The sequence below is a fragment of the Aotus nancymaae genome, unplaced genomic scaffold (genome assembly GCF_030222135.1).
Source record: "Aotus nancymaae isolate 86718 unplaced genomic scaffold, 86718_ANA_hifiasm-v0.15.2.pri h1tg000004l, whole genome shotgun sequence".
In the NCBI taxonomy this organism is placed as follows: domain Eukaryota; kingdom Metazoa; phylum Chordata; class Mammalia; order Primates; family Aotidae; genus Aotus; species Aotus nancymaae.
The window spans coordinates 30,239,955-30,264,815 of NW_026988415.1; the positions used below are offsets into that span (position 1 = coordinate 30,239,955).

A 24,861-nucleotide genomic window follows, 5' to 3' on the forward strand; every position below is an offset into this window, starting at 1 on the left:
TAGTTAAACCTTGCAGTTTCAGCACTCTTTCCCTGAAAATATATTCTTAAACAAAGGATATACAATTTTCCTTCTTAATTATCATGCTCAAACACTACACTATATTTTAATACACTTTAGGGACCCTAAAGTACAGATTTATTTGCCTTCACAGTAAAGGACCCTAGGCCTAGTTTATCTGTGTTTTATAGTTTTATATTTCCTTCCTCACTTAAGTGGTCACTGCTGTTGTTCTGTTTTTTGAGAGGGAGTTTCGCTCTTGTTGCTCTGGCTGGAGTGCAATGGCGAAATCTCGGCTCACTGCAACCTCCATCCCCCAGGTTCAAGCTATTCTCCTGCCTCAGCCTCCCAAGTAGCTGGGATTACAGGCACCCACCCCCATGCCTGGCTCATTTTTGTATTTTTGGTAGAGAAGGGGTTTCACCACATTGGCCAGGCTGGTCTTGAACTCCTGACCTCAGATGATCCGCTCGCCTCAGCCTCCCAAAGTGCTGGGATTACAGGTGTGAGCTACCGCACCCGGCCAATAAGTGGTCACTTCTTAAAGAAGTCAGCCATGTGCCTGCGTTTAAAAGCTTTTTTCCCACTGTCCTCATTTGTGCTTCAAATTTGCATTGAGCTAGGAAACCAGATTTCCTTAACATGAAATTGTATGGTGAAGGAAGAATCTAGGGATCCTAAGGATCTTCCTACAAGACTTTATGTACATAACCTTATTTTGAACTTTGTGGCACTTTTTTAAAAACTGAACTATTCAGAGGCTTTTTAAATGCTTATTTCTTGTTTTCAGCTTTATCTTGAGAACTGTCATTACCACAGAGGTGGCCACCAGATAAGTGAGGTGTTATTAATCTTCAGTATCCCTAGACAACTCAACAATTCTCTGTAAATAAGTCTCTAATTTCAAAGTAGAGATAATAACAGTAGACTATTTCAGTGTTTACGTGCTTAGAGAAAACAATTATTCATGTTCAAGTTTGGGGATGGGAGGGAGAAATGAGCAACCAGATGTCAAGAAAATTAAGTTCTACTCCTGGCTCTCCCACTAACTAGCAGAAAGATCTTAAGCAAGGGGTTTTAGAGTTCCTGTAATTTTAGAGAATTTTGTCTTAACACCTTTCATTAGTTTGAGAGTGAAGATATAATTTGCACCATGATTAATGATCTAAATATTATGTCCTCTAATTTTCCTTAAATTTGAAATATATTAAACATGGATATAATCTGACACACATGCACATACCCAGACATGTCCAATAATACTTTGCTATATCTAGTTAACTAGAAAAATATGTTTTATCCAGTGATAGTAGGGAGCTAAAAAAACAAATTAAAAAAAGAAACATAGAAAAATCTTTTCTCAAAATATTCTGTAGATACTAAATGGAGTAAATTAGATTTATCCTTTTTACATATTAAGGTAATTTTTCCCAGAAATCGTTCAAATATCTACATAAATAACTTTATTACACCACACACACGTGGAAAAGTTACATATAGACATATTTGAGTATTGGTGATATGTTCCACTTTAAAGAAAACCTGACAAATCAAAATGAGAGCTTCAAAAGTTCACTTTTCCTTTCCAAAGCTTTCAACATAGGACACCCTTAAATCAAGTATTTCTGATGCATTTAGCATCAATAAATCTTTAAATAATAAATATGCTACTTACAAAGTTGAACAAAAATATAACTTTCAAGAGCTAGGCTTCCTTCCTCACCTAATAGCAGAAACAAAACAAAACTCAAACTTCTAACAAATCAATTATAAATATGGTAAATCTTTAAACCAAGTGAATTAATACATTCTTCACTTTACATACTGATCTTTTTTTGTGGTGAGAACATTCAAAATTTACTCTCAGCAATTTCGAAATATACATTATTATTACAGCCATCATGCTGTGCAATAGTTCTTCAGAACTTATTCCTCCCGTCTAACTAAAACTTTGTATGCTTTGACCAATATTTTCCCATTTCCAAGGTGCTCCCTACTCCCCGAACCCCTGGCAACCACCATTCTACTCTCTGCTTCTATGAGTTCATCATTTTTACATTCCACATATAAGTGAGATTATACAGTAGTAGTCTTCCTATGCCTGGTTTATTTCACTTAACATAATGTCCTCTAGGTTCACCCATATGAACTCCACCTCCCAGTTCAAGCAATTCTCCTGCGGCAGCCTCCCAAGTAGCTGCGATTACAGGCACAGGCCACCATGCCAGCTAATTTTTTGTATTTTTAGTAGAGATGGGGTTTCACCATGCTGGCCAGGCTGCTCTCAAACTCCTGACCTCGTGATCTGCCCACCTCAGCCTCCCAAAGTGCTGGGATTACAGGCGTGAGCAACTGTGCCTGGCTCTGCCACATACTTTTAAACAACTAGATCTTGTGTGAACTCAGAGCAAGAACTCATTCACTGCGAGGACAGCATCAAGACATTCATGAGGGATCTGCCCCATGACTGAAACACCTCCCACTGGGCCCACCTCCAATACTGAAGGTCACATTTCAACATGAGATTTAGAGGGGACAAAACATCTAAACCACACCATATGTTTTGCAAATATTTTCTCCCAATCTGTAGGTTATCTTTTCACTGTTGTTTCCTTTGCTGTTCAATTTTGTCAGACCAATTTTAGTCTGACATAATCCCATTTGTGTATTTTTGCTTTTGTTGCCTGTGCTTTTGGGGTTAAATAAAAAAAAAAATCATTGCCTAGACTAATGTCAAAAACAGCAAATTTTTAATTTTGCAGCATAATTTCTGAAATTGAAGATGGTGTCTATCAATGCTGTTATTGAATTTAAACATAAAAAGCAATGTCTGAAACAGCTTCAAAATAAATTCTGCTTCAAATAAGTACTGATATTCTATTAAAAAACCCACATGGCTTACAGATCAAACACTAAAATTATTTAGTGTGTCTTCCACTTAAGTTTTGAATATAAAGGCAATTTTAAGATTAGTACTTTAGCAACTTTCAATATAAATAGAACATTTTAATGCATTATATCCTGTTTTCTATTGCAAAGTTATTTTCATACACTAGCTTACATTTAGTTTATATTAACAAAACTCGTTTGAATATAAAATAATTTGTTACATGCTTTCTCCAGTCCCTATTCATTTAGCATTTTAATTATAGAAATTTTTATGGCCAGGCATGGTGGCTTATGCCTATAATCCCAGCACTTTGGGAAGCCGAGGCGGATGGATCGTCTGAGGTAAGGAGTTTGAGACCAGCCTGGCCAATGTGGTGAAACCCATCTCTACTAAAAATAAAAAAATAAAAAATAAAATTAGCCAGCCATGGCACATCTGTAGTCCCAGCTACTCGGGAATTTGAGGCAGGAGAATCGCTTGAACCCGGGAGGCAGAGGTTGCAGTGAACTGAGATCATGCCACTGCATTCCAGCCTGGGTGACAGAGCAAGACTGCATCTCAAAAAAAAAAAAAAATCACAGAAAGTCACTATTTCAAAAAAATTTACATGGCTTCAAAACACTGTTCCGGTAGTTTTATAAGATAGTATAGCAATTATTTTTCTTTTATAAACTCTGACCTGATTTAGTGATAACCTTCAGATACCTGAAGCAAAATTTCATAATAAGGTCATTACTCCCAAAGATAGGAGCCTAGTCACTGATGTGATGATAGTAACTGCAACTTAACCAAAAGTTGCCCACTGATTTTTCCATGGGAAGCAAAATCTCAAATCCTTTATAAACTCTGACATAATAGTACTGCATTCAATACAACTGGAACAAAAAGTACAAATATGTAAGCAAAGGCAACATTTTATTAACCCTCTTAGGTGGCTACACTCTGGAACTTGCTAAACCTGACTCTCTAATTTAGTATGTTGAGAACAGTACCCATGTTATTTAAAGAAATAAATACCAATCCAACAGAAAATATAGAGCAGTAGTCTATTTTTAAAGAGATTTTGATGTAATATAACAACTGTGGTTTTTCTATCACAGTTATTTAAAGTGAGCATATTACTTACTGATGTTACCCAGTGTTAAATAAATTTACGGTAATCCTTTTCAAAATCCTAAAAGGCTTTTTAAAAAATTAGTCAGAAGGCAAGAGTACTTTTTTGTAGTATTTGAAGGAAACTTAAGAATCATTTAGACCAATTGTCTCATTTTACATGTGAGGGAAATGATGCCAGATGTTAAATTAATCCATTGATTCAACATTTACTGATGATTTCCATGTACCAGGCATGGTCCCAGGTATTGGGTATAAAGTAGTAAATAAAACAGACATGGTCTCTGCCATCTTAGAACTTACGTTAAGACCTAGTGAAGACTAGGACCCAAGTTTCTTTGCTGGTTTTAATAACCCATGCAGCCTCCCTACACTAATAAGTCTAATGTTCCTTATGGTTTCACATAGGTAGGTAGCCAGTCAAGTGAAACTGTGGCCCTTTAGTAAGGCCTTAATTTATCTAGAAGTAACCCCACAAATTTCTCAGGTAAAGCTTGTGGGTCCCAGAGACTGAAAGGACAACATGACATCAATCTGAAAGTACAAGAGCTGTAATTTTAGCTACACAATAAACCAAAGAGCTGGAATCAGGAGACCTGAGTTTTATTCCCAAGTCTGCCAGTAACAATCCACGTGACTAAATATTTAGGGGGAGTTTTTCCAACATTTACTTATGGATATTTCAAACATATACAAAATTGGGAGAATATTATAAACCCAAATATACAATATATTGATCATATTCAATAATGATCAATATCAGTACTTCCCTTCTATTTCTCTGCCAGATTATTTTGAAGCAAATACCAGAAATGATTTCATTTTTAAACATAAACATTTCAGTATGCATCTAAAAAGAATAAAGATTTCTCTTTAAACATAACCACAACACTATTATAAAATTTAACAGTTCCTTACTATATACAATATATTATATTAATAGATTATGTATATTATATATAACATGCTGTTATATAACATTCAGACTTCCCAGACTGCCTTAATTTTTTTACATTTGGTTTATTTCAATCAAATAAGGTCCATATATTACAATCAGTTGATATGTCTCTCTCAGTAAATCAGCAGGTTCCCCTTCAGTCTCTCGTATTTCTTGCAATTCATGTGTTGAAGAAAGTAGGTTGCTCATCCTGTAGAAATTCTCATGTCTGAATTTTGTTGACTGCATCTCCATGGTGACATGTCAGAAGAAATATTTTTTTAAAAAAACCATGCAGGAGAGATTGGAGGGATGGAATAGGCACATATCCAAGAAAAGTTGCAAAAACCTGTAAGAACATTATCAGAAAGGCTGGCACTCAGAATGTGCAAAGATTTTAAAAAACACTGGAGACAAAGATTTTCTTTAATTTATACTCAGAACAAGCACAACAAAAATAAAGTGCAGGTCTACTTATATGTGGATAAATATAAATTATTATAATGTAAAAGGCTATCTCAATTCTTTTTTTCTATTAAGATTACTGATAGTCAAACACCAGAAAGGGAAAAACAAATTGTAGAATGAGGAAACAGAATCCCAAAGCATTCAAGGAGATAAAAGTACCTAACTATTAATGTTATAAGTGACTTCCATTCTACCCTCCCAAATTATGTCCCAGTGTATCTGAGAATTTACAGAACTCAATTTCCATCTAAAAGCTTTGAAGAATCAGGGGAATGGAAGGGGATGAGGTAAAGAAAACACTAATAGTCAACAATGTAAAGCAGGTAGATGCCTAGATGCCACCAAGGACAGACAGATTGATTTGATGTCAATTCCAAACAAATTTTTAAACACTGTTTAATTGTTTAAGTGCCCTATGCAAAAGAAAAAGATATTAAGAGTCAGCAAGCATTCACAGAAGCCAATCATACAAGATTAACCTAATTTCCTTTTCTGATAGGGTTACTGGCCTAAAATATAAAAGGAATATTATACGCACACAAAAAAATTTGGTTTTAAGCACGAAATTTTCTACCCTACTTGATGTTCTTACTAATTTCTTGGATGAGGACACTGATAGCATATCTGCTAAATTTGCAGACAACCCAAAGTTGGGAGAGACAGGTAATATACTGGCTGACACCAAATATTTCCTTTTTTTTGGATACAGGGTCTTGCTCTGCTGCCCAGGCTGGAGTGCAGTGGCACGATCATGGTTCACTTGCAGCCTCGACCTCCCAGGCTCAAGCAATCCTTCCTCCTCGACCTCCCAAAGTGCTGGGATTACAGGTGTGAGCCACTGCAACCAGCTACGAAAATATTTCAATGGGCTAGAACAATGGGTCAAATCTTAACAGCATGAAATGTAGTACGGACAAATGTAAAATGCATCATGGGGGAGACATAGCTTAACAGTAAATCATGTGAAAACATTCAGGTATTTTGGTTGATTGCTCAAAGACTGTGATATGGCTGCCCAAGCTACTGTGTTTTTAGGCTGAATTCTCAGAACTATCATGTCCACAGTGAGGAGAGTGGTAAATTCTATTCTACTTCTCACTGATAAAAGCACACTTAGGAACATCATATACTTTTTGAGATTCATTTTAAAAGGAACATTGATGAAATGGAACATATCCAAAAGAGAGAAATCAACTTGGTGAATAGTCTAGAAACTGAGTGGAATGATATAAAGAACTAAGGATGGCTAACCAGAAGAAGAAAAGGAAGAAAAGTAGTTGTTTTCAAATGTTTGAAGCACCATGCAGCAGAACTAGGACCAAGAGTAGCAATTACAAGGAAATAGGCTTTTGTTCAACTTAGCAATCTCAGTAACAACCTGAGTTTAGAAAAAGCAATGAGCTGCTTCCCTGACAAAGTATTAAAACAGAAACTGAATGATGTCCCAACAGGGATATTGCAGAAGGCTGAAACAGATAATCTCTGTGGTCTCGTTTCTATTTCTAAAGTCACAATCTCCTTAAACCTCAGTTTCCACACCTGTAAAATGAAGGAGGTGTATTAGTTGAGCCTTTAGGTCCCTTCATTCAGTCAACAAATCCTTACTGGTTATCTACCATGTGCCAGGCACTTTCAGGCACTGAAATGAAAAGGGTGAGAAAGATCCAGCCCTTGCCCAAAGAGTTGTCACAATCTGATACAAATATAACAGATAATATAATGTAACAATTGCAATGAGAGACAAAAGCACATGATAACCCTGAAGCACAGAGGAAGGGCCCCTAAGTGTGTATGTAAGTGGGGGAAGGAAACATACTTGGACAGGCTTTCTGGAATAGACACTCCAACTATTTCTACAAGAGAAAACGGTATAAGACTATATAGAGAACTAGAAGTGCTTTAAAACACTAAATAAATATATACTACACACTAACTTCAGCTTAATGCTCTAAACTGGCACTTGCTAAAGATGAATTTTTTTGCTTACTGATGGATACTGTAGACTGTCATAATAGTTTTTTACAAAGGAGGGGTTAGAAATCTAATTTTTAAAAATTAATTAAGGAACACAGAGATTTCTGATTTTTTGTTCTAGGAATCCTAACGTTTATGCCTAGCTCATCTGAATTAATCACATCATGCATGCTCTAGCTGTTTTTTTTTTCCTTTAACTTGGTATATAATATATTTGAACAATTAGTAATCTTTCCAAGTAAAGACAAAAACTGAAGCTTCACCACGGTAGAGATCAAATAATAAAAATGAAATTTTCACAAACCAAAGAGTTTAATTATTTTACATGTATTACAGCAGACAAGTAACCATTCTAGAATCTACTAATTACTCAATATGATCTTTAGCAAACTGGTAAAATTTCGGAATGCCTTTTGACCTTTTCGGATTTTGGATTTTAGAAAGTATATACAGTTAAATTCTGCACATAGGCTAATTTTCTTATTGAAGTCTCTGTTTTAATTTATCTTTTAAACTGTTATACTGTATTTGATATGTGCAATGTGTACATGTAATTATGTAGCATAAAAAAATACATCCTGTCACTTACCATGTTACCTGAGAATTAGCATTAATACCAGCGCAGTTACTATGTGCTCTATTCCATCTGCCTGCCGCTCCCTTAGAGGTAACCACTAACCCAGATTTCGTTTATTGTTCTATTACTTTTTTGTTTTCAAAAATAGTTTCATCACACATGCATGTATCCTTAAACAATATATTGTTATATTTTACAATTTTTTTCTTTTTTCTTTTTTTTTTTGAGACAGAGTTTCACTCTTTTTGCCCAGGCTGGAGTGCAACGGTGCAATCTCGGCTCACTGCAATCTCGACCTCCCAGGTTCAAGCGATTCTCCTGCCTCAGCCTCCTGAGTAGCTGAGACAGTAGGTGCCCACCACCATGCCTGGCTAATTTTTGTATTTTTAGTGGAAATGGGGTTTTGTCATGTTGATCAGGCTGGTCTTGAACTCCTGACCTACGGTGATCCTCCTGCCTCTGCTTCCTAAAGTGCTAGGATTGTAGGCGTGAGCCACATTTTACTATTTTTGAGCTTTGAGCATTGATGCATTTTCAAAAACAAAGAGTGTTGGACACTAAAATAAACACCGTTGCACGAAAAAAGTCCCACAAAACTTAGTATTCCTGTGGGAGTAAAGGTTACTCTTGTCATTGCATGGTGTATTTAAGTCTCACAACTGTGCCTCTATCTACTAGTCTCCTGCTTCTTCCCCATCTAGAGTTGCTAGATTTAACAACTAAAAATATAGGATGCCCAGTTCAATTCCAATTACAGATAAACAATGAATACATTTTTAGTATGTTTATCTGAAATTGGAATTGAACTGAGTGTCCTGTACTTTATCCAGCAACTCTGCAAATACTGTATGTACAGTATTATGTACATTCATCAAAAATGCTCAGCAAAAAGCAGGAAGGTATATAAACAGCTTCATTATTTTTGGCTTAGACTGCCCCCAGAGAAACAAGATGGCTATTCTAATACACTGACAAAATCTCTAGATATGTGAATTGACTTATAATCATTGAAACTGTCCTCAGCCAACATGTTCAAAATGAAGTTAACCTATATAGGTCAAATAACCATCAACAGCCAACTTTCTAGATAAATGCCAATTAAAATTATGTTGTCATTAAAAAGGGATTCAGTTATTACATATATAAAGTCATTTTAGAACAGTTTCCTCACTTTACAAAAAGGGTATTAGAAATATTTCAGTTATATTATTTCTATATCAATCTAAACTCTGATGAACTTTCTGCAATATGAAGTAGAATTTGCTTCTCAATTCTGTCAATGCATAATCTCACAATTTTCCCACAACTGAAGCACTAATAGCTCCTAGATTTGAATGGCAATCGATGTTAAGTATATATTAAGAGCCCGTATAGATCAGATTCCCCAAATAGAAGCTACTTGCACTGTCTTGCCTGGCTTACTGCAAAACTCATATTCTGAAAGCAGCTACTGACATGGCCAACTACAGTAGGAATCTAACTTGGTTTTTCATAGCCTCTGCAAGTGGTTTTTCTACGGGTAATTATTGGTTTTCTCCAGGCAATTATAGAACACCTTTTCCAATTTTAAACTCAGATCTTCAGCACTCGTGTTATGGCCTTCAGGACTTAAAATAATGGTGTAAGTACTTAAGTTTTTTTTCCTTTTTTTTTTTTTTTTGAGACAATGTCTCACTCTGTTGCCCAGACTGTAGTGCAGTATAGCATGATCTCGAGTCACTGCAACCTTCGCCCCTCAGGCTCAAGCGATCCTCCCACCTCAGCCTCCAGAGTAGCTGGGACTACAGGCATGCACCACCATATCTTGCTAAGTTGTTTTTTTTTTTTTTTGGAAGATACAGTTTTTTGCCACAATGCCTAGGTTGGTTTCGAACTCTTGGGCTCGAGAAATCTGCCTGCCTTGTCCTCCCAAAGTTCTGGGATTACAAACACGAGCCATTGTGCGCAGCCAAGTCTGCTTTTTAAAAAGAACTTTAAATTTCTGTGATTTCAAAGAGCCAGAGACCATAAACCATCCTACAGCTAGTTTCTCACTCATTAGCTATAGACAGATCCTTCTGCCTCTTGGGCTTGGTGTTTCTCTATTCCTTACCTGAAGATTATCTAAAAACACACAAACCCTTCTGCGAATAGGAAGGAATCAATGTGTAGACTAAATCTTCATTTGCCATCTGCTTCATATTCAACTAAACAACTAGGAACTCAAAGAACCACCTCCTAAAGTACAAAAATGAAATATGAGAGCAATCTCACGCTTACCATTATTTTCAGTCTTTTCATTATACTCAATGAAAAGAATATGCCAGAACAATTGAACAACAGAAAAAAATTGACTAACAAGCTCTCTTTGTCTTTTTCTAACAGTAAGAAGACTCACTTTTTTTTCAGGCCCTGAGGAAAAAAAAAAAGGTGGTTGGCTCTGCAGAAGGCTTTTATCAGGTTGCAAAATTCCTAACAGATTCCTAAATAGGTAAAAAGGAGCAATGACATGGAAGGAGGGAGTATGGAGTGAGTCAGCTAGAATAAAGCTGGTTGCTTGGGAAACATTTTTCTTACATGAAAGTGACTACAAAAGGTTCACCAGGGAATTACCCTACAGCTTGATTTTGTTTTTATCCCCTCTATCCTTTGTTATAAGGAAAATATAAAAGTAAGATGAGCTTAAGCAGTGCACCAAGGAACTGAACCAAGCAGAGCAAAGAATAGCTTGCCTGTACAAAGAAGGTGCTAGGATTCTAAGGTCCTTGAGGTGAACAGGGCATGAGCATAGATAAGGACTTAGCCAGTCATTAAGGTAAGCAACTAATTTAAGGGTTTTGATTTCCAAAGCCCAGCAAGTTGAAACAGTAAGATTTGATAACAAACTAAGACCAACACTGAAGTGCTAAGTCTAAACAGGGAATCAGATATGTTTGGGGCTCAGAAAACACTTAACAAGGACTCTTTCTTGGGCCCACTGAGGCCAGGCAGAAAAATGATGACAACAAAAAATGAAGCAAAAAACAAAAATAAAAACAAATAAAGCAACTAACCCTAGGTTGAACCAAAAATTAAAAACACTTCAAGTTTAGAGAAGAAGAGACTGTTCTGCTTTGTTCTTAAATCTTGCTCTAAGTGCACAGTTTTTAAAATTCGGTATGTAATATTGTACACCGGAGTTGAAATGTATATAAGCACCTTCAACCTAAAGACAGTACTACTCAAATTGAAGAAATGGCAACTAAGAGCAAAATCATCTGCTGGCCTTTCAAATCCAAATCATTTGTAACAGTACCACTCTCATTCTCACAGTCCTATTTTAAGATGACTATGAATATTTTAAGTTGACTACCAAAAGTGATAATCCCAACTAAACCTGAAAAGTCTAAAAAAAGCAGGAAAAAAAGTGCTAGGCAATCATAAACTAGTCTGATTTGCCTAGTATATCCCAAAATGTCATGTAACTAGGCAGCAGAAAATAGAAATCACTCGAATTTCCTTGAAAACAAAGCAATACTGGTTTATTAATAACATTCACAAAAAGCTGAGAATATAGTTATGACAATTATCTAATAGGAAATTAACTGAATCTTCAAGATGTGAATTATTACTTTATTACCTTTTGAAAGAACATTTAAATTTTAAATACTATGAAAGCACAGAAGAAAATATCTAAAAATAACTAATAATTATTTTATCAATGATATTAATAGAAATAGATAGTGAGAATATTTGGCATAATGGCCCTATGTCTTTTGAAAGGTTTTGTGGCAATATTTGAAAATAATCTTCAATGAATATTTATAAATGAACTTCAATGAAATCAAAGGAAACTTTGTTATGAAATATACATCTGTTGACATACAGGGTAATTACAAAACTTCAAGTGGACCTTTAAACAACTATATCTTATCTAAAATGACAACGTGATTTTTCAAAAATGATATATGCAGTGCAGTTTTATGCCATATTCCTAAAAGAACAGCTTGACAGCCTTTCGGCCAGAACTGCCATCTTCCAGTAATTTGCCAAAATGACAAACACAAAGGGAAAGAGGAGAGGCATTCTATATATGTTCTCTAGGCCTTTTAGAAAACATGGAGTTGTTCCTTTGGCCACGCATATGTGAATCTATAAGAAAGGTGATATTGTAGACATCAAGGGAATGGGTACTGTTCAAAAAGGAATGTCTCACAAATGTTATCATGGCAAAACTGGAAGAGTCTACAATGTTACCCAGCATGCTGTTAGCATTGTTGTAAACAAACAAGTTAAGGGCAAGATTCTTGCCAAGAGAATTAATGTGTGTATTGAGCACGTCAAGCACTCTAAGAGCCGAGATAGCTTCCTGAAACCTGTGAAAGAAAATGATCAGAAAAAGAAAGAAGCCAAAGAAAAAGGGACCTGGGTTCAACTGAAGCGCCAGCCTGCTCCACCCAGAGAAGCACACTTTGTGAGAACCAATGGGAAGGAGCCTGAGCTGCTGGAACCTATTCCCTATGAATTCATGGCATAATAGGTGTTAAAAATATAAAAGAGCTCTGGACTGTAAAAAAAAGAACAGCTTGACAATATATTTACTGACATAAACAGAAAACCATTTTCCTGGGCCTACTCAAGAATTCCAAACTAAAAACATTCTATTCTACACATTCACAAACCATTCCATAAATATAAGACCAAGGTAAGGCAGCTATATCACAATGTCCCAATTTGTCAAAGTAGGTTAGAATAAAAGTCAAATCTATTATTGACGTAATTTCCAGTAAAATCGAGACAGAAACAGATAACTAAATTTATGTCTGCCTAGAGAAATCAATATCTAATGCAATCATGCTAGATCACGGTTACTTTTGAAAAAGTAAACAAAATGTTGGGCTACAGGCTGTATTATAAAAGCTTTATCAAGTTAAAGTGCTAAGATGATTTTTTTGTTGTTGTTTTGAGACAGAGTCTCACTCTGTCGCCCAGGCTGGAGTGTAGTGGTGTGATCTTGGCTCACTGCAACCTCTTGTCTCCCTGGTTCAAGCGATTCTCCTGCCTCAGCCTACCGAGTAGCTGGAGGAGCTCCTGTGTACCACCATGCCCGGCTAACTTTCTGTATTTTTATTACAGACGGAGTTTCACCATGTCGGCCACGCTGATCTCGAACTCCTGACCTCAAGTGACCCACCAGCCTTGGCCTCCCAAAGTGCTGGGATTACAGGTATGATACACCGTACTTGGCCATATTAATTTTATAAGTTACCTAAAACATTAAGTGGAGTACTAATGTGTGTGTGTGTGTTTTAAGAGCCTGTTGCCCAGGCTAGAATGCAGTAGTGGGATTATGGTTCACTATAGCCTTGAATTCCTGGGCTCAAGTGATCCCCGCTCTCCATGTTCACCTATCTAAGACTACAGGCAAGCACCACCATCCCTGGCTAACTTTGAAAAAGTATTTTTAGAGACAGGGTCTCATTATGTTGGCCAGCATGGTCTCAAGTACCTGGCCTCAAGGAGTCTTCCTGCCTCGGCCTCCGGAGTAGCTGGGATTACAGGCATGAGTACACCTGGTGGGGTACTAATTTTAAAAAGTAAGTGTCAGTAACTTCTAAATAAAAATTAGCATTCTAAAGCACCTATCCAAGGTCCCCTTTTAAAAAATTTAAATTGATAAATTCTATTACCAGTGAACTGATTACTCAGACTTCAAGATTCCTTATTTTTCTTCTTCTGAATTCACTGCTCATCACCAAAGGTGAGCAGAGGAACAAAACCCAAACCAAACCATTTATTTTTGAAAATTAAAGAAAACCTACTGTTACTGTCTCTGATAAAAGTTTTGATGGGAAAGAAAGTTGTAAACTAATGACTGAACAGAGATTTTGGTGTAACTGGTAACTTTTAATTATTCATGTTTTCCCACAATATCATGAATAATTGAAACTCAAAGATACTTCAGTAAAATTTACTACTAAGTACTTTATTTTCTAAATTTAATTTCTATGGTTTACGTACTTGAATTTCTACTTCTATATTCTTTTATGAAATATTTATTAATGACTTGATTATATGTATTCTACAAAAATCTTAAATTATCTAGAATGCTTACCTACAGAAAACATTATGTAGGCCAAGTTTAAGTCCTTTACTATTTACTATTAAAAATTATTCAATCTTATTTATAACTTAAATAGTAATTACTAATGATTTAAAATTGTAATCACCCAGCTGTTAGAAATGTATTTTTCCCATTAGTTTGATAGCCAATAGAGGTTTGATTGGGTGGAAAATGTTAATAACTACACTCTTCGTGATTGCTACAAAACACATTTGAAGGCAAAGGGAAAAAGAAACATTGTGTTTCTAGTTAGTGGCTTGTGGCCAAAAAAATGAATCAGTTATACCGAAATAAAAACAAAACACAACACAGTATTGTGGCCTAACTAAGCAACTGGCAACAATCTATAAAACAATTATAGTGGGAAAAAAAATCCGGGATTAAGACTTTTTGACATGGCACTGAAGCCCAACTCAGCAATGGCTCACATCCTGAGGGGGTTTCCCTTAGGAACAAAGAACATAAATAATCCTTTGAAATTCAGTGAGCAGTGTCTGGGATTCCAGCTCTTTCAGTAGCAAGGTCATTTTCTGACCTGGCTACCATACTGTAATCAATTATGTCAAAACTTAAAATAAAGGGCATAAAAATACTGCTTTTTATTTTAAACAGTAAATTATACATACCTAAATGGTAGGGTTGGCATTGCCATTCTAAGGATTCACATTTAAAATGTGAATCGCACAATGTTTATAGTTTAGAAAACGAAAGTAGGGAGGAACCTAACATTTTACATCTCCATTAAAAACCATTCATTTAAGTACCACAAGTTTGCAAAGCATCACCTCTTGATGGCTGTGCTTTACCCACCTTGAGCTGTCAATAATTGCCCTACTTATCTCACAAAAATTGTCCTGACCATCTTACAGAACTGCTGAATAATCGGAAGCAATAACATGAGTAAAAGAACTTTGAAAACAAATGCCCACTATTAGTTAGCATTATGCCATTATCATTGTTTGCATGTAACATGTAGCACTATAATACTTCTTTCTTACTGTGAACACATTCATTTCCCCCCTCCCAAAAAAGTTGGTAACAAGGAACTGATATGAATACAGGATAACTGGCAACACCTCCCAAGGTTTCATTGTTAACATTTAATATTTACTGGGTATAGGATCTCCCCAAGTTATGAAGATCCTATACATCCAAAGCTCTCTCCTTGCCTCAGCTCCCTTACCGCCCTCCTCTTACAGGAACTAGTACCTGTGTGTGGTTAGAGGTGACTGGAGATTGGAGAGAATCAGGAAGTTCAAAAACAGAAGCAACTGTGAAGAGTAGTAGCTACCATAGAGCATGCTTACTCACCACCCACCTCCCCAACTAAACCTTCTGTGCACTGCTACACATAACTGTGGACTATGCTGGGAAATAAGGCAAAGGTTAAAAGTCAACAGCTGAGGGCTATGATCTGGGACATAAGAGGCACAATAGTCACTTAAAGGAAAAAGGACTGATCTCAATCATTAACCTTAACCCAAGCTAATAAAGATAAAATACCCATTGCAAAATACAGACAAACCTACCTCCTTTCACTCACAAAGGTACTAGTTTTATCAAGCTACCTGTTCATTCTGCTCACCTATCTTTCACTAATTCAATGAGTAAGCCCCCCTCCACCGTAACACTAAACAATCTTTACCAACTTGTTCACCATATACAATTTAAAAGATTTTTCCCTTACTCCTTCCAAAAGTTCCCAGCCTTTATGTCTCTTCCATCACTGACCCTTCTCAGTTTTAAGGGACAATAAGTAGTTATACTAGGAAACCTCTGTACTAATGACATTAGGTAAGCTAGGAAAGAAAAAGCTGGCAGTGAAAGGGATGGAGTTGGGGCTGAGGGAAATGTTCAATCCACCTGCTATTTTAGTTTGGCATGGGTAGGTAAGCATATTTTAAAAGACAGATTTTTAAAAAATACTCAATTGTTAACAGTACTGCTAATAACCAGAAAAATGATTCCCTCAGTCTTCCAATTTCAATAAAGACTTTCAGGTGCATAATGAAAAGAGGACTATGGATATTAAGTTCATCCGTAGCTATTCTTGCCAGTTCAAGAACAATGTCAGAAAGAACACTCCCACCTCTTCTCTTGAGCTTGCTTAGTAATCAGGATGCTTGCTTCTGAGACAGTGAATTTGCATACAGCACTACATACTCTTTATTGGTTCTCTAGAAAGTTTGATCTGTGGTTCATAAAAATACCCATGGTTCACTGAGTTTTGTACTGGAATAGTCTATCACAATTAGTAGTGGCCAAGTAGGTTTTATACAGGTATAGACAGCTTGTTACAGGTATGGCTTGTTCTGCATAGGATACCTATTAGAAAATACCATTCAAGTTTTCCCTCAGAAGTTTCAAAAAAATCTTATATTTCATCCTCAGATTTTGAAAAAAGCTGACCCCTCCCCTCCTTTTAAAAATTTTAAAGACCAGGACTCTGTGGAGAAACTGAAACTGCTCTTAAGTCTGTTTGTACAATTAAAGATTTCCTTGAAGCATTATCAGAATTTAACTATAGTTTTTTTATTTTATTTTATTAATTTATTTTTTTGAGATGGAGTCTTGCTCTGTTACCCAGGCTGGAAGTGCAATGACACAATCTTGGCTCACTGCAACCTCCGCCTCCCAGGTTCAAGCAATTCTCCTGCCTCAGCCTCCCGAGTAGCTGGGACTACAGGTGCATGCATTCATGCCCAGCTAATTTTTGTATTTTTAGTAGAGATGGGGGTTTCACTGTGTTAGCCAGGATGGTCTCAAGCTCCTGACCTCATGATCTGCCCACCTTGGCCTCACAAAGTGCTGGGATTACAGGGGTAAGGCACCATGCCTGGCCCACTATTTTTGTTTTTTAGAAGAGACAGAGTCTGGCTGCAGTGGTGTGATCACGGCTCACTGCAACCTCGACGTCCTGGGCTCAAGCAATCCTCCTGTCTCAATCTCCCAAATAGCTAGGACTACAGGCATGCACCATCATGTCCAGCTAATTTTTTAAAACTTTTTGTAGAGATGAGGTCTTGCTACATTGACGAGACTGGTCTTGAACTCCTGGCTTCAAGTGATCCTCCCAACTTGGCCTCTCATGGCACTGAGATTACAGGTGTGAGCTTCTGTACCTGGCCAATCCTTATTTTGAGGAAAACAGGTAAACATATTTATAATTTAAAACTATTTTAGTTATATGAATTCTGAGGTTTTTAAGAGAGAAAATAAATATAAAAAATATGAAAGACATACGGCTTTTAAAAAATAAAGATCCATACAACTATTCAGTCTTTACTGTTCTCTTCCTGTTTATTCAAGGGCTACAAAAGAAAGATAACACTTCCTATTAATTTTCTAAACAGTTTTCTCAAATTCAAATGAATTAATTCTAAAGGCCAAACATTATTTCTACAACCTATAGAAATCATTTTTGTTAAAAGCTGGGTTATTTGTTAGCCGCTGATGATCAAGATGTTTTTAAGTCATTTTAGCTCGTTTGTGATACTGAGTCTAAAATCACATTTGCAAGTATATTTCCTAAATGGTCACCCTTGATCCGGAAATCGATTCTACTTATTATTACAAAGGGATGGCCACTGGATACAGTGATGCAATGCATTCAATCTTCAAGGCAATGACTAACACTGGACTGAGAAAATTAGTATGAGGAAATTGCTGCCTAAATACGTTTTTGTTAAATTTTGTATGTTCAAAATGTTTAAAAAGGTTTGGAGACAAAAAGGTTTTGTGGACTTAAAAAACAAGTGACTCTGATGGAATGCCAAATTGTGAGCTGCCAGATAGTTGCAGCTGGTAATAGAATTCTAAGACCTGAAGCACTCTGGCAGAACTTGACTATATGATAATCCTAGTATCTAAGGGAAGGCAAAAGAGCTAGAAGAATAACTGATAGACTGGTTGCTATAGTAAGCAAGATAAATTTGTATACTGACTGAGGAAAAATATGAGGGTTGCCATCAGGTATGAGGCCCACATTATGTCGAAGGTGTTTTTTCCTTGGTTTTGAATTATGAGATGACAGACTAACACAAAGACTACTCAGTCTGAAATAAGGGAATAGAAAGAGTTTCACTCTGAAGAGTAAGGAAAGCACCCTATTAAAGGTTTGGCTGGTTAGATGAATAATATGCAACTGTGAGAGGGGAACAGACCTTGTGAAAGTTTGTAGCTATTAGTATAACTATGGATAGAAATGAGAAATGTAGGTTATTTATCAATTCAAGCTAAATATCAGTAGGGCATCATAAAGTACCTACAATTTTTGTTACTTTAACTTTTATTTGAGGTATTTCTTATAGGTTATTAATAAACTCTTACAGAAGGGGCTATTTAATTCATGCTGTGAACATGTGTATCAAATGATGGGAGTTGTCTTATCTCAGTTATCCATGCCCCGGGAAGCAGCACTGTAACTTGGTCTCTATACCTACTGCTGGGGCTACCTTTACCTCCTCCACCTCCATCACCACAACCTGCATGATCTCTTTATACTCCCTTCCTCCACCTCCACTACTACCCCAGGAAGTAACTATCAAAATTGCAGAGTATGAGGAAGAAACAAAACAACCTCTTAAAGGCGCTTGCCTGGCAAATTCACCTGATTTTGTCAAAGTCTTAACAACGAACTGAAGAGAACAAACACATGGAGTGTTGGGTAATGTAAAGGCTATACTGTAAGTCTAAAATACCAATAATTAGAAATTATTTTCTGTTTAAGACCAACACTGTACTTCATATCCTACAACTATTCAGGATTTTAATATTTTTTAAAATCAAGGGCCAGGCACAATGGTGCATACCTGTCATCTCTGTACTTTGGGAGGCCGAGGTTGGGCGGATCAGTTGAGCCCAGGAGTTTGAGACTAGCCTGGGCAACATGGTGAAACCCCATCTCCACAAAATACACATACACACATACACACACACACAACTAGCGGGGCATGGTGGTGCACATCTGTGGTCCCAGCTACTTGGGAGGCTGAGGTGGGAGGATCACCTGAGCCTGGGGAGGTCGAGGCTGCAGTGAGCCAAGATTGCACCACTGTACTCCAGCCTGGGTGACAGAGTGAGACCTTGTCTCAAAAAAAAAAAAATTATCTGCCCTATCTTATGAAGTAGATCATCACAAGAACAGAATAAAGTTTTTAAATTACAGGAGTATATACAGATTCAAATTGAGCCCCCAAATTGCCATGCCACTATGGACTGTATTGCCCCTATGAGTTACCAATTGACAGTTGGATGTCACTAAACATAGTTTATTTATTTATTTTGAGACGGAGTCTTGCTCTGTCACCCAGGCTGGAGTGCAACCTCTGACTCCCGGATTCAAGCAATTCTCCTGCCTCAGCCTCCTGAGTAGCTGGGACTACGGGTGCATGCCACCATGCTCGGCTAATTTTTGTATTTTTAGTAGAGATAGGGTTGGCCAGCTGATCTCAAACTCCTGACCTCAGGTGATCCACCCACCTCAGCCTCCCAAAGTGCTGAGATTACAGGTATAAGCCACAGTGCTCAGCTAGATGTCACTAAATTTAGAACTTGAATTTACTAATTAATATGCGAAGGGTTTTTTTTGTCACTTCAATATGTTACATGAGTGTGATAAAACAGCATTTGTAAATATATTTCTATCACGCCACAAAGTCTTCATTAATCAAATTTGTGATCAAATATATATGATTAAATGTCAACTCATCAACAAACAGCCATTTTTAAGGAAACTTTCCTAAAGCAATAAATATTGTACAGCTATTTTTTAAATTAAAACTTGTATCAATGTTCAATTCAGAGAGAAATGTTTCTGACACCTAAGTAAAGTGAGAAGCTGAGTTTTCAACAAAGGCAGCTACATACCTTTTTATTTTTCAGACCTAACAGTTCTTCAGGACAGTTTGGTCTGGGTTCCCATGATTTAAGATTTTATCATCATTCCAGTCTGAATATGGTAGATTGCAGTTAATAGCAACTAAATGCTTAAGAATAAAATGAAATAATACAAATAATCACTGTTCTTAGACAAACTATTTTGCCATTGTTTTTCACCCTGACTTGGAGAAAACTAGAGAGCAAAAGTTAGGATCCTAGAACAGTTAAAGGTCTCTGATAGGCAAGGTATGAAGAAACAGTCAAGCAGACCATCTTAAGAGCCCAGCTAATAGAGTAAGTGCCAGAAACCTATGACAGGAATACCCAGCAATACTTTCCCTCCTTCCGCAGATGGAGGTGGTATAAGTGAGGAATCAAGAGACCTGTGCTCTAGTTCCAAGTCTGCCCCTATTAGCAATGTGTCACCTCCCCTCTCAGATGCTAAATTTCACTTTCAGTTAAAAAGGAAGGCTGGGCTAAAATGATCTCCAATCCCTTCCTACTCTAAAAATGTTATGATTCTAGCCTTCTTCCAAGGCCTCAAAAATATTTTGGCTGCCACTAAAAAAATAAAGAGTGCTGAAAATGTTACATTTATTTTTACAACATGTTCTCAGTGCCCGCCTTTAGTATGTGTAAGTATAAACCACATGAGTTAGCAGGGGCATTTATCTCATATATAATTTTCCCAGTAAATACTTTATTTCAAATTTATGAGTTTTGAACTATGTACCAAACACCATTGAGTTAAACTAAAAGGTTAAAAAAAAATCACGGAAAGATTTACCAAGAACAAAAGCTTATCAATACAAGCACACTATTAAACCTCACCATAAAGACATTTAGAGTTAGAAGGGTTCTCAAGAGTGTAATCCCTCAATTTAAAGATGAGGAAATAAAATGACTCACACTCCAGGGCTCTTTTCTAGTATACCACACAGTTCCTCCTCTCTTTCCTGCTGTATCAAAAGACAGCCCGGTAGTAGAAAGAACACCAGACTGTCAAACTGAACCGGGTGCTAGACCTAGTTCCACCATTAATTTGCTGTGGCAGCTTTTACAAGTTCCTTTCTCTCTCTAGGCTTCAGTTTTCACAACATATTACATGAAGGAATTTAACTAGATGTCCCTGTTAGCTACAATAGGCTATGATCTTACAAAACTCCTATCTGACAAAACAAAAATACACTTTCCTGAAAGAAAGTGGAATTTCTTACCAAGAGAACAAAAAAGTTTGGGCTGCTGGTTTTAAAGAATATGTATCAGTTCAATTCAGCAATTTGGTCTTAAAGCATTTTACTCCAGAATCCACTAAGGGAGAATCTCTTTCTACCTCTTTATCACTCCCCTCACCACCCTCGACAGAAAAAAAAAAGAATACTGGACTAAGAGTCTGAAAAGCTTGTTTCAAATCCCAGTTCTGCCACTTGAAAGGTGTCTCCTAGGGCAATTCACTTAACTGTCTCTGAGTCTAAGGTTCCTCACACATAAAAATGAAGATAAGAATGAGAAAACCTGGGCCTGGTGAGATGGCTCATGCCTGACAGTAATCCTAGTGCCCTGGGAAGCTGAGGTGGGAGGATCACTTGAAGCCAGGAGTTTGAGACCAGTCTGGGCAATACAGCAAGACCCCATCTCTAAAAAACCTTTCTCTAAGCAGGGTGGTTATGCACCTGTGGGAAGATAACTTGAGCTTAGGAGTTTGAGGCTGCAGTGAGCCATGATCTCGCCACCACTCCAGCTTAGGCAACAGGCTTTCTTCCCAAGACTCTGTCTTAAAAAAAAAAAAAAAAAGAATAAAGAAAACCTGACCTAAAATATCAATTAAAAAAAGCATTATAAATATGGTATATATTGCAAAGCTGGGCAAGTGAAGATGATCTGCCACTGTGGAAAAGTAGGCTGTATTGTAATTAAAACTTTCTATAAAAAAACTGGGCTGATTTTTAATGTATCAAATTTGCTTTCAAAGAGTAGATTAATAAAGCTGAAAACACTGTACAGAAATGCAAGAAATAAATTAATTTTAGGAAATAGACTGTGTATTAGGATTCCACTAATTAACAAAACATGAGACAAATCTCCACTGCCTACTCAGTTTACTACAATTTGATGGCATAGTCTGTGTACTCCCAAACACACAACAGCAAGGTACATTTCTGAAGTGCCCAAATTCAGTCTATTAACTTTAAAAATTATATGGTTTGCCACTCCAGGTCATATCAAGGAACAAAACATATTTCTGATGACCAATATCTAGTAAGGCAATCTGTTTCCACAAATCAAGATTTCTCACTACATTTCTAGGTTATAAGTTGCCCAGCCAGATCTGCTCACAGTGTCTTATGCAAATGATACAACCTTCCACAAAGGATAGAGGAAAATGTAAATGATGCTAACCTTTTACTGCCCTCTCAGTCCTGCCAGTTCTTTTCAGATGCAATTCTCCAGATTAGTCTATTCTCTTTCCAATCCTCTAATACAGTAAGGAACTCTGAAACCCACAAACTGACCCTGTAGTAGTTTTATCCATAGAGCTCAACACACTTAGTAATTGGGCAGGTTAAAGATAAAATTAGAAAACTGAGTTCCAAGCAACTTTTTCAGTTTTCACCTAATATCAGAGGATCAAAGTGCTTGAGAAGCTATATTACCTCACGAGAGAAGTGACTCTATCAGTTCTATCAAAATGACTCATCTGGTTTAGATAAGTAAAATAGCCCCAAGTTCTGTATCTCCCAAAGTAAGCTCTGTGTAAAGTTAATGAATTTGCCAATGCCAAGAAAGGAAGGAGAAGATCATGAACATTCTGAATGCTTTCTCTGTGCCCAGGTACTAGACTAGACAGTTTACACAGGTCCTGATATAACTTCCGTCCTTTGAAGTTAAACTTATTTAATGGAAAGAAACAATATCCACACAGTAGTTCTAAACTGATCATCTCGTAAACTGATTATTTCCCTCCCCCCCCCACACACAAAAGTACCAAAGGACTTGGTCTCTCATTTAACCTGAATTGTCAGTTCATTACTTTGAAGGGAAAACCACACAGAAAAAAGTTAAACTTCACGGAAATCTAATATATTTCAAAACCCAAATGTATTTCCTATCCTCTACTACCTAGCTCTAAACTTGTCTCAGATATTGAACTTGAAGGAGATTCAGTGCCATCTCAAGATTGGCCACTGCCACCCCAAAATCCAAAGGTTGGTGGAAAGACATACATCTGAAATCTACCAACGTACACTGCTTTCTGATTTTGTACTGTAACTTTTTGGTGCATATTGTGTATAAACATACGTTAGTTTTTAGAATGACTTCTGGCATGCACGGCTAACTGTACTTGCATCAGAGGGGGCATTTCTCCCACGGAGTAAGTTCGAGAATTGAAGCCAGTTCACTTCTGTAATCATATTAGTCATTTATACTAACATACAAATTTTACCAATCTTCAAGTTCTTACAGCATGAAAACATATTTAACTGCCTCTAATTCCACGAACATTCGCAGGGGAGTTCGGCGAAATCGTTTTAAAGCACTACTTCAACTTTGAAAAGTGGAGAAGTGGGAAAGTAAATACAAGTCCTAGTCAAGCGAGCATTCCAACTACTGTACTTCCTATTCAGAATCACCCATATTAATCACCACTAAAACATCTTGCAGAATTAGATAAAGAACACAAAGCTGGGGCTCTCCTTCCAATCACCAGATTACTCAGCACTTGTTTGTCCCTCTGTAGTCAGTTGTGTAAATTTCTGTCTGGCCATCCTTTTAGACCGCATTCTTCCTAATGGTAGGGACCGTGTATTCGATCTCCTTTATCTCACGGCAAGGTGTTACTTTAATAAAACACTGTTGATCTAGAGTACAACAGCTAGAGGACTTCCTTAAGCAAATATCCAACCTATCCCCCGCTCCTTTTCGCTGTGTGCAAGGCAAACAGGGGAGAGTTACAGCCACTTCTGAAATGAATAGGTAAGTTAGGGGCAAAGGGGAGAATAAAAAACTACAAGTTACATTTCTCCTTTAATCTACGGTCCCCGAGGCCAAAACGGATGTTTGAAAGGTAAGCTCGGAATCCCACAGATACAAATCTCCGGCTCTCAGGCATGTAAGCTGTTCCCCCTCACAGAAGGCTGGACCAGACGAGAAACGGGCTCTGAGAGAGACTCTGGGACCGTTCCGTAGGGAAACTGCCTGGAGGCTGCCCGAGGTGGGCGACTCCCCTTCTCCGAGTCACCCCGCCCTAAGAAGCCCAAGGTCTGGGTTCTGAAGTGCTCCAGTGAGACGGAGAGGAACAGCGGTGGCGGACACAGCGGGACCTGGGAGGGGTGTAAGGGGAAGGCACAGGAGATGCAGGGGGCTAGGGATGTCCGGCTTCCTGGACATAGCTGCGGTTACTTACCCCACGAGGCAGCCGCCCCCTAGGTGCACATCTTCAGGGGCATCATAGAATTCCTCGGTGTCGCTTTCCGACGCCATTTATAGGACACACCCGCGGGTGAGGGGGCCGGCGCCGCCTGGAGGAAGGGTGACTCTCGTCTTCTCCTAGTCGACCTCCGCCCGGGAGAGACTGGGGAAGTGGGTCCCGGACGAGGGTGAGGGAACGGACGATCTGTAGCGAGGAGACTGTTAAGGAAAGGGGGCCGCCCTCAGTTGCCGGGCTTCGGGAATAACCCGCAGAGCGGCCGCCTGAAGAGGCGGCGGTGGGTCCAGAGACTCTTGCTGCCACCGCTCCCAGTGATAGGTGTATAAGGAGCGCGAAAGAGGCGGTGGCTCTTCGCAGTGGGGGAGGGAGGGCGCGCCGGCGACAGCGGCTCCAGTTTCTCCCGCAGCAGCAATTTACAGCAGCTGCCAGAGCTAGTTGCCCGCAAAATACCGATGCGCACCTACCATCGCGAGATTTCGGGAGGGGCGGTAACACGTAGGCGGGGCGAAGA

General features: G+C 37.8%; 1 protein-coding gene and 1 pseudogene across 1 annotated transcript in view; one reads left to right on the plus strand and one right to left on the minus strand.

Moving 5' to 3' along the window:
• WDR44 (WD repeat domain 44) overlaps positions 1-24,801 on the minus strand; it is a 92,795-nt gene extending 67,994 nt beyond the window's left edge. Inside the window, exon 1 of the mRNA XM_012475991.2 lies at positions 24,327-24,801. Within this exon, the coding sequence (XP_012331414.2) occupies positions 24,327-24,403 (77 nt within the window). The 5' untranslated portion in view covers positions 24,404-24,801. The remainder of the gene's footprint in view (positions 1-24,326) is intronic.
• On the plus strand, positions 11,969-12,454 carry LOC105733532 (large ribosomal subunit protein eL21-like; annotated as a pseudogene).
• Positions 24,802-24,861: the final 60 nt, after the last annotated feature.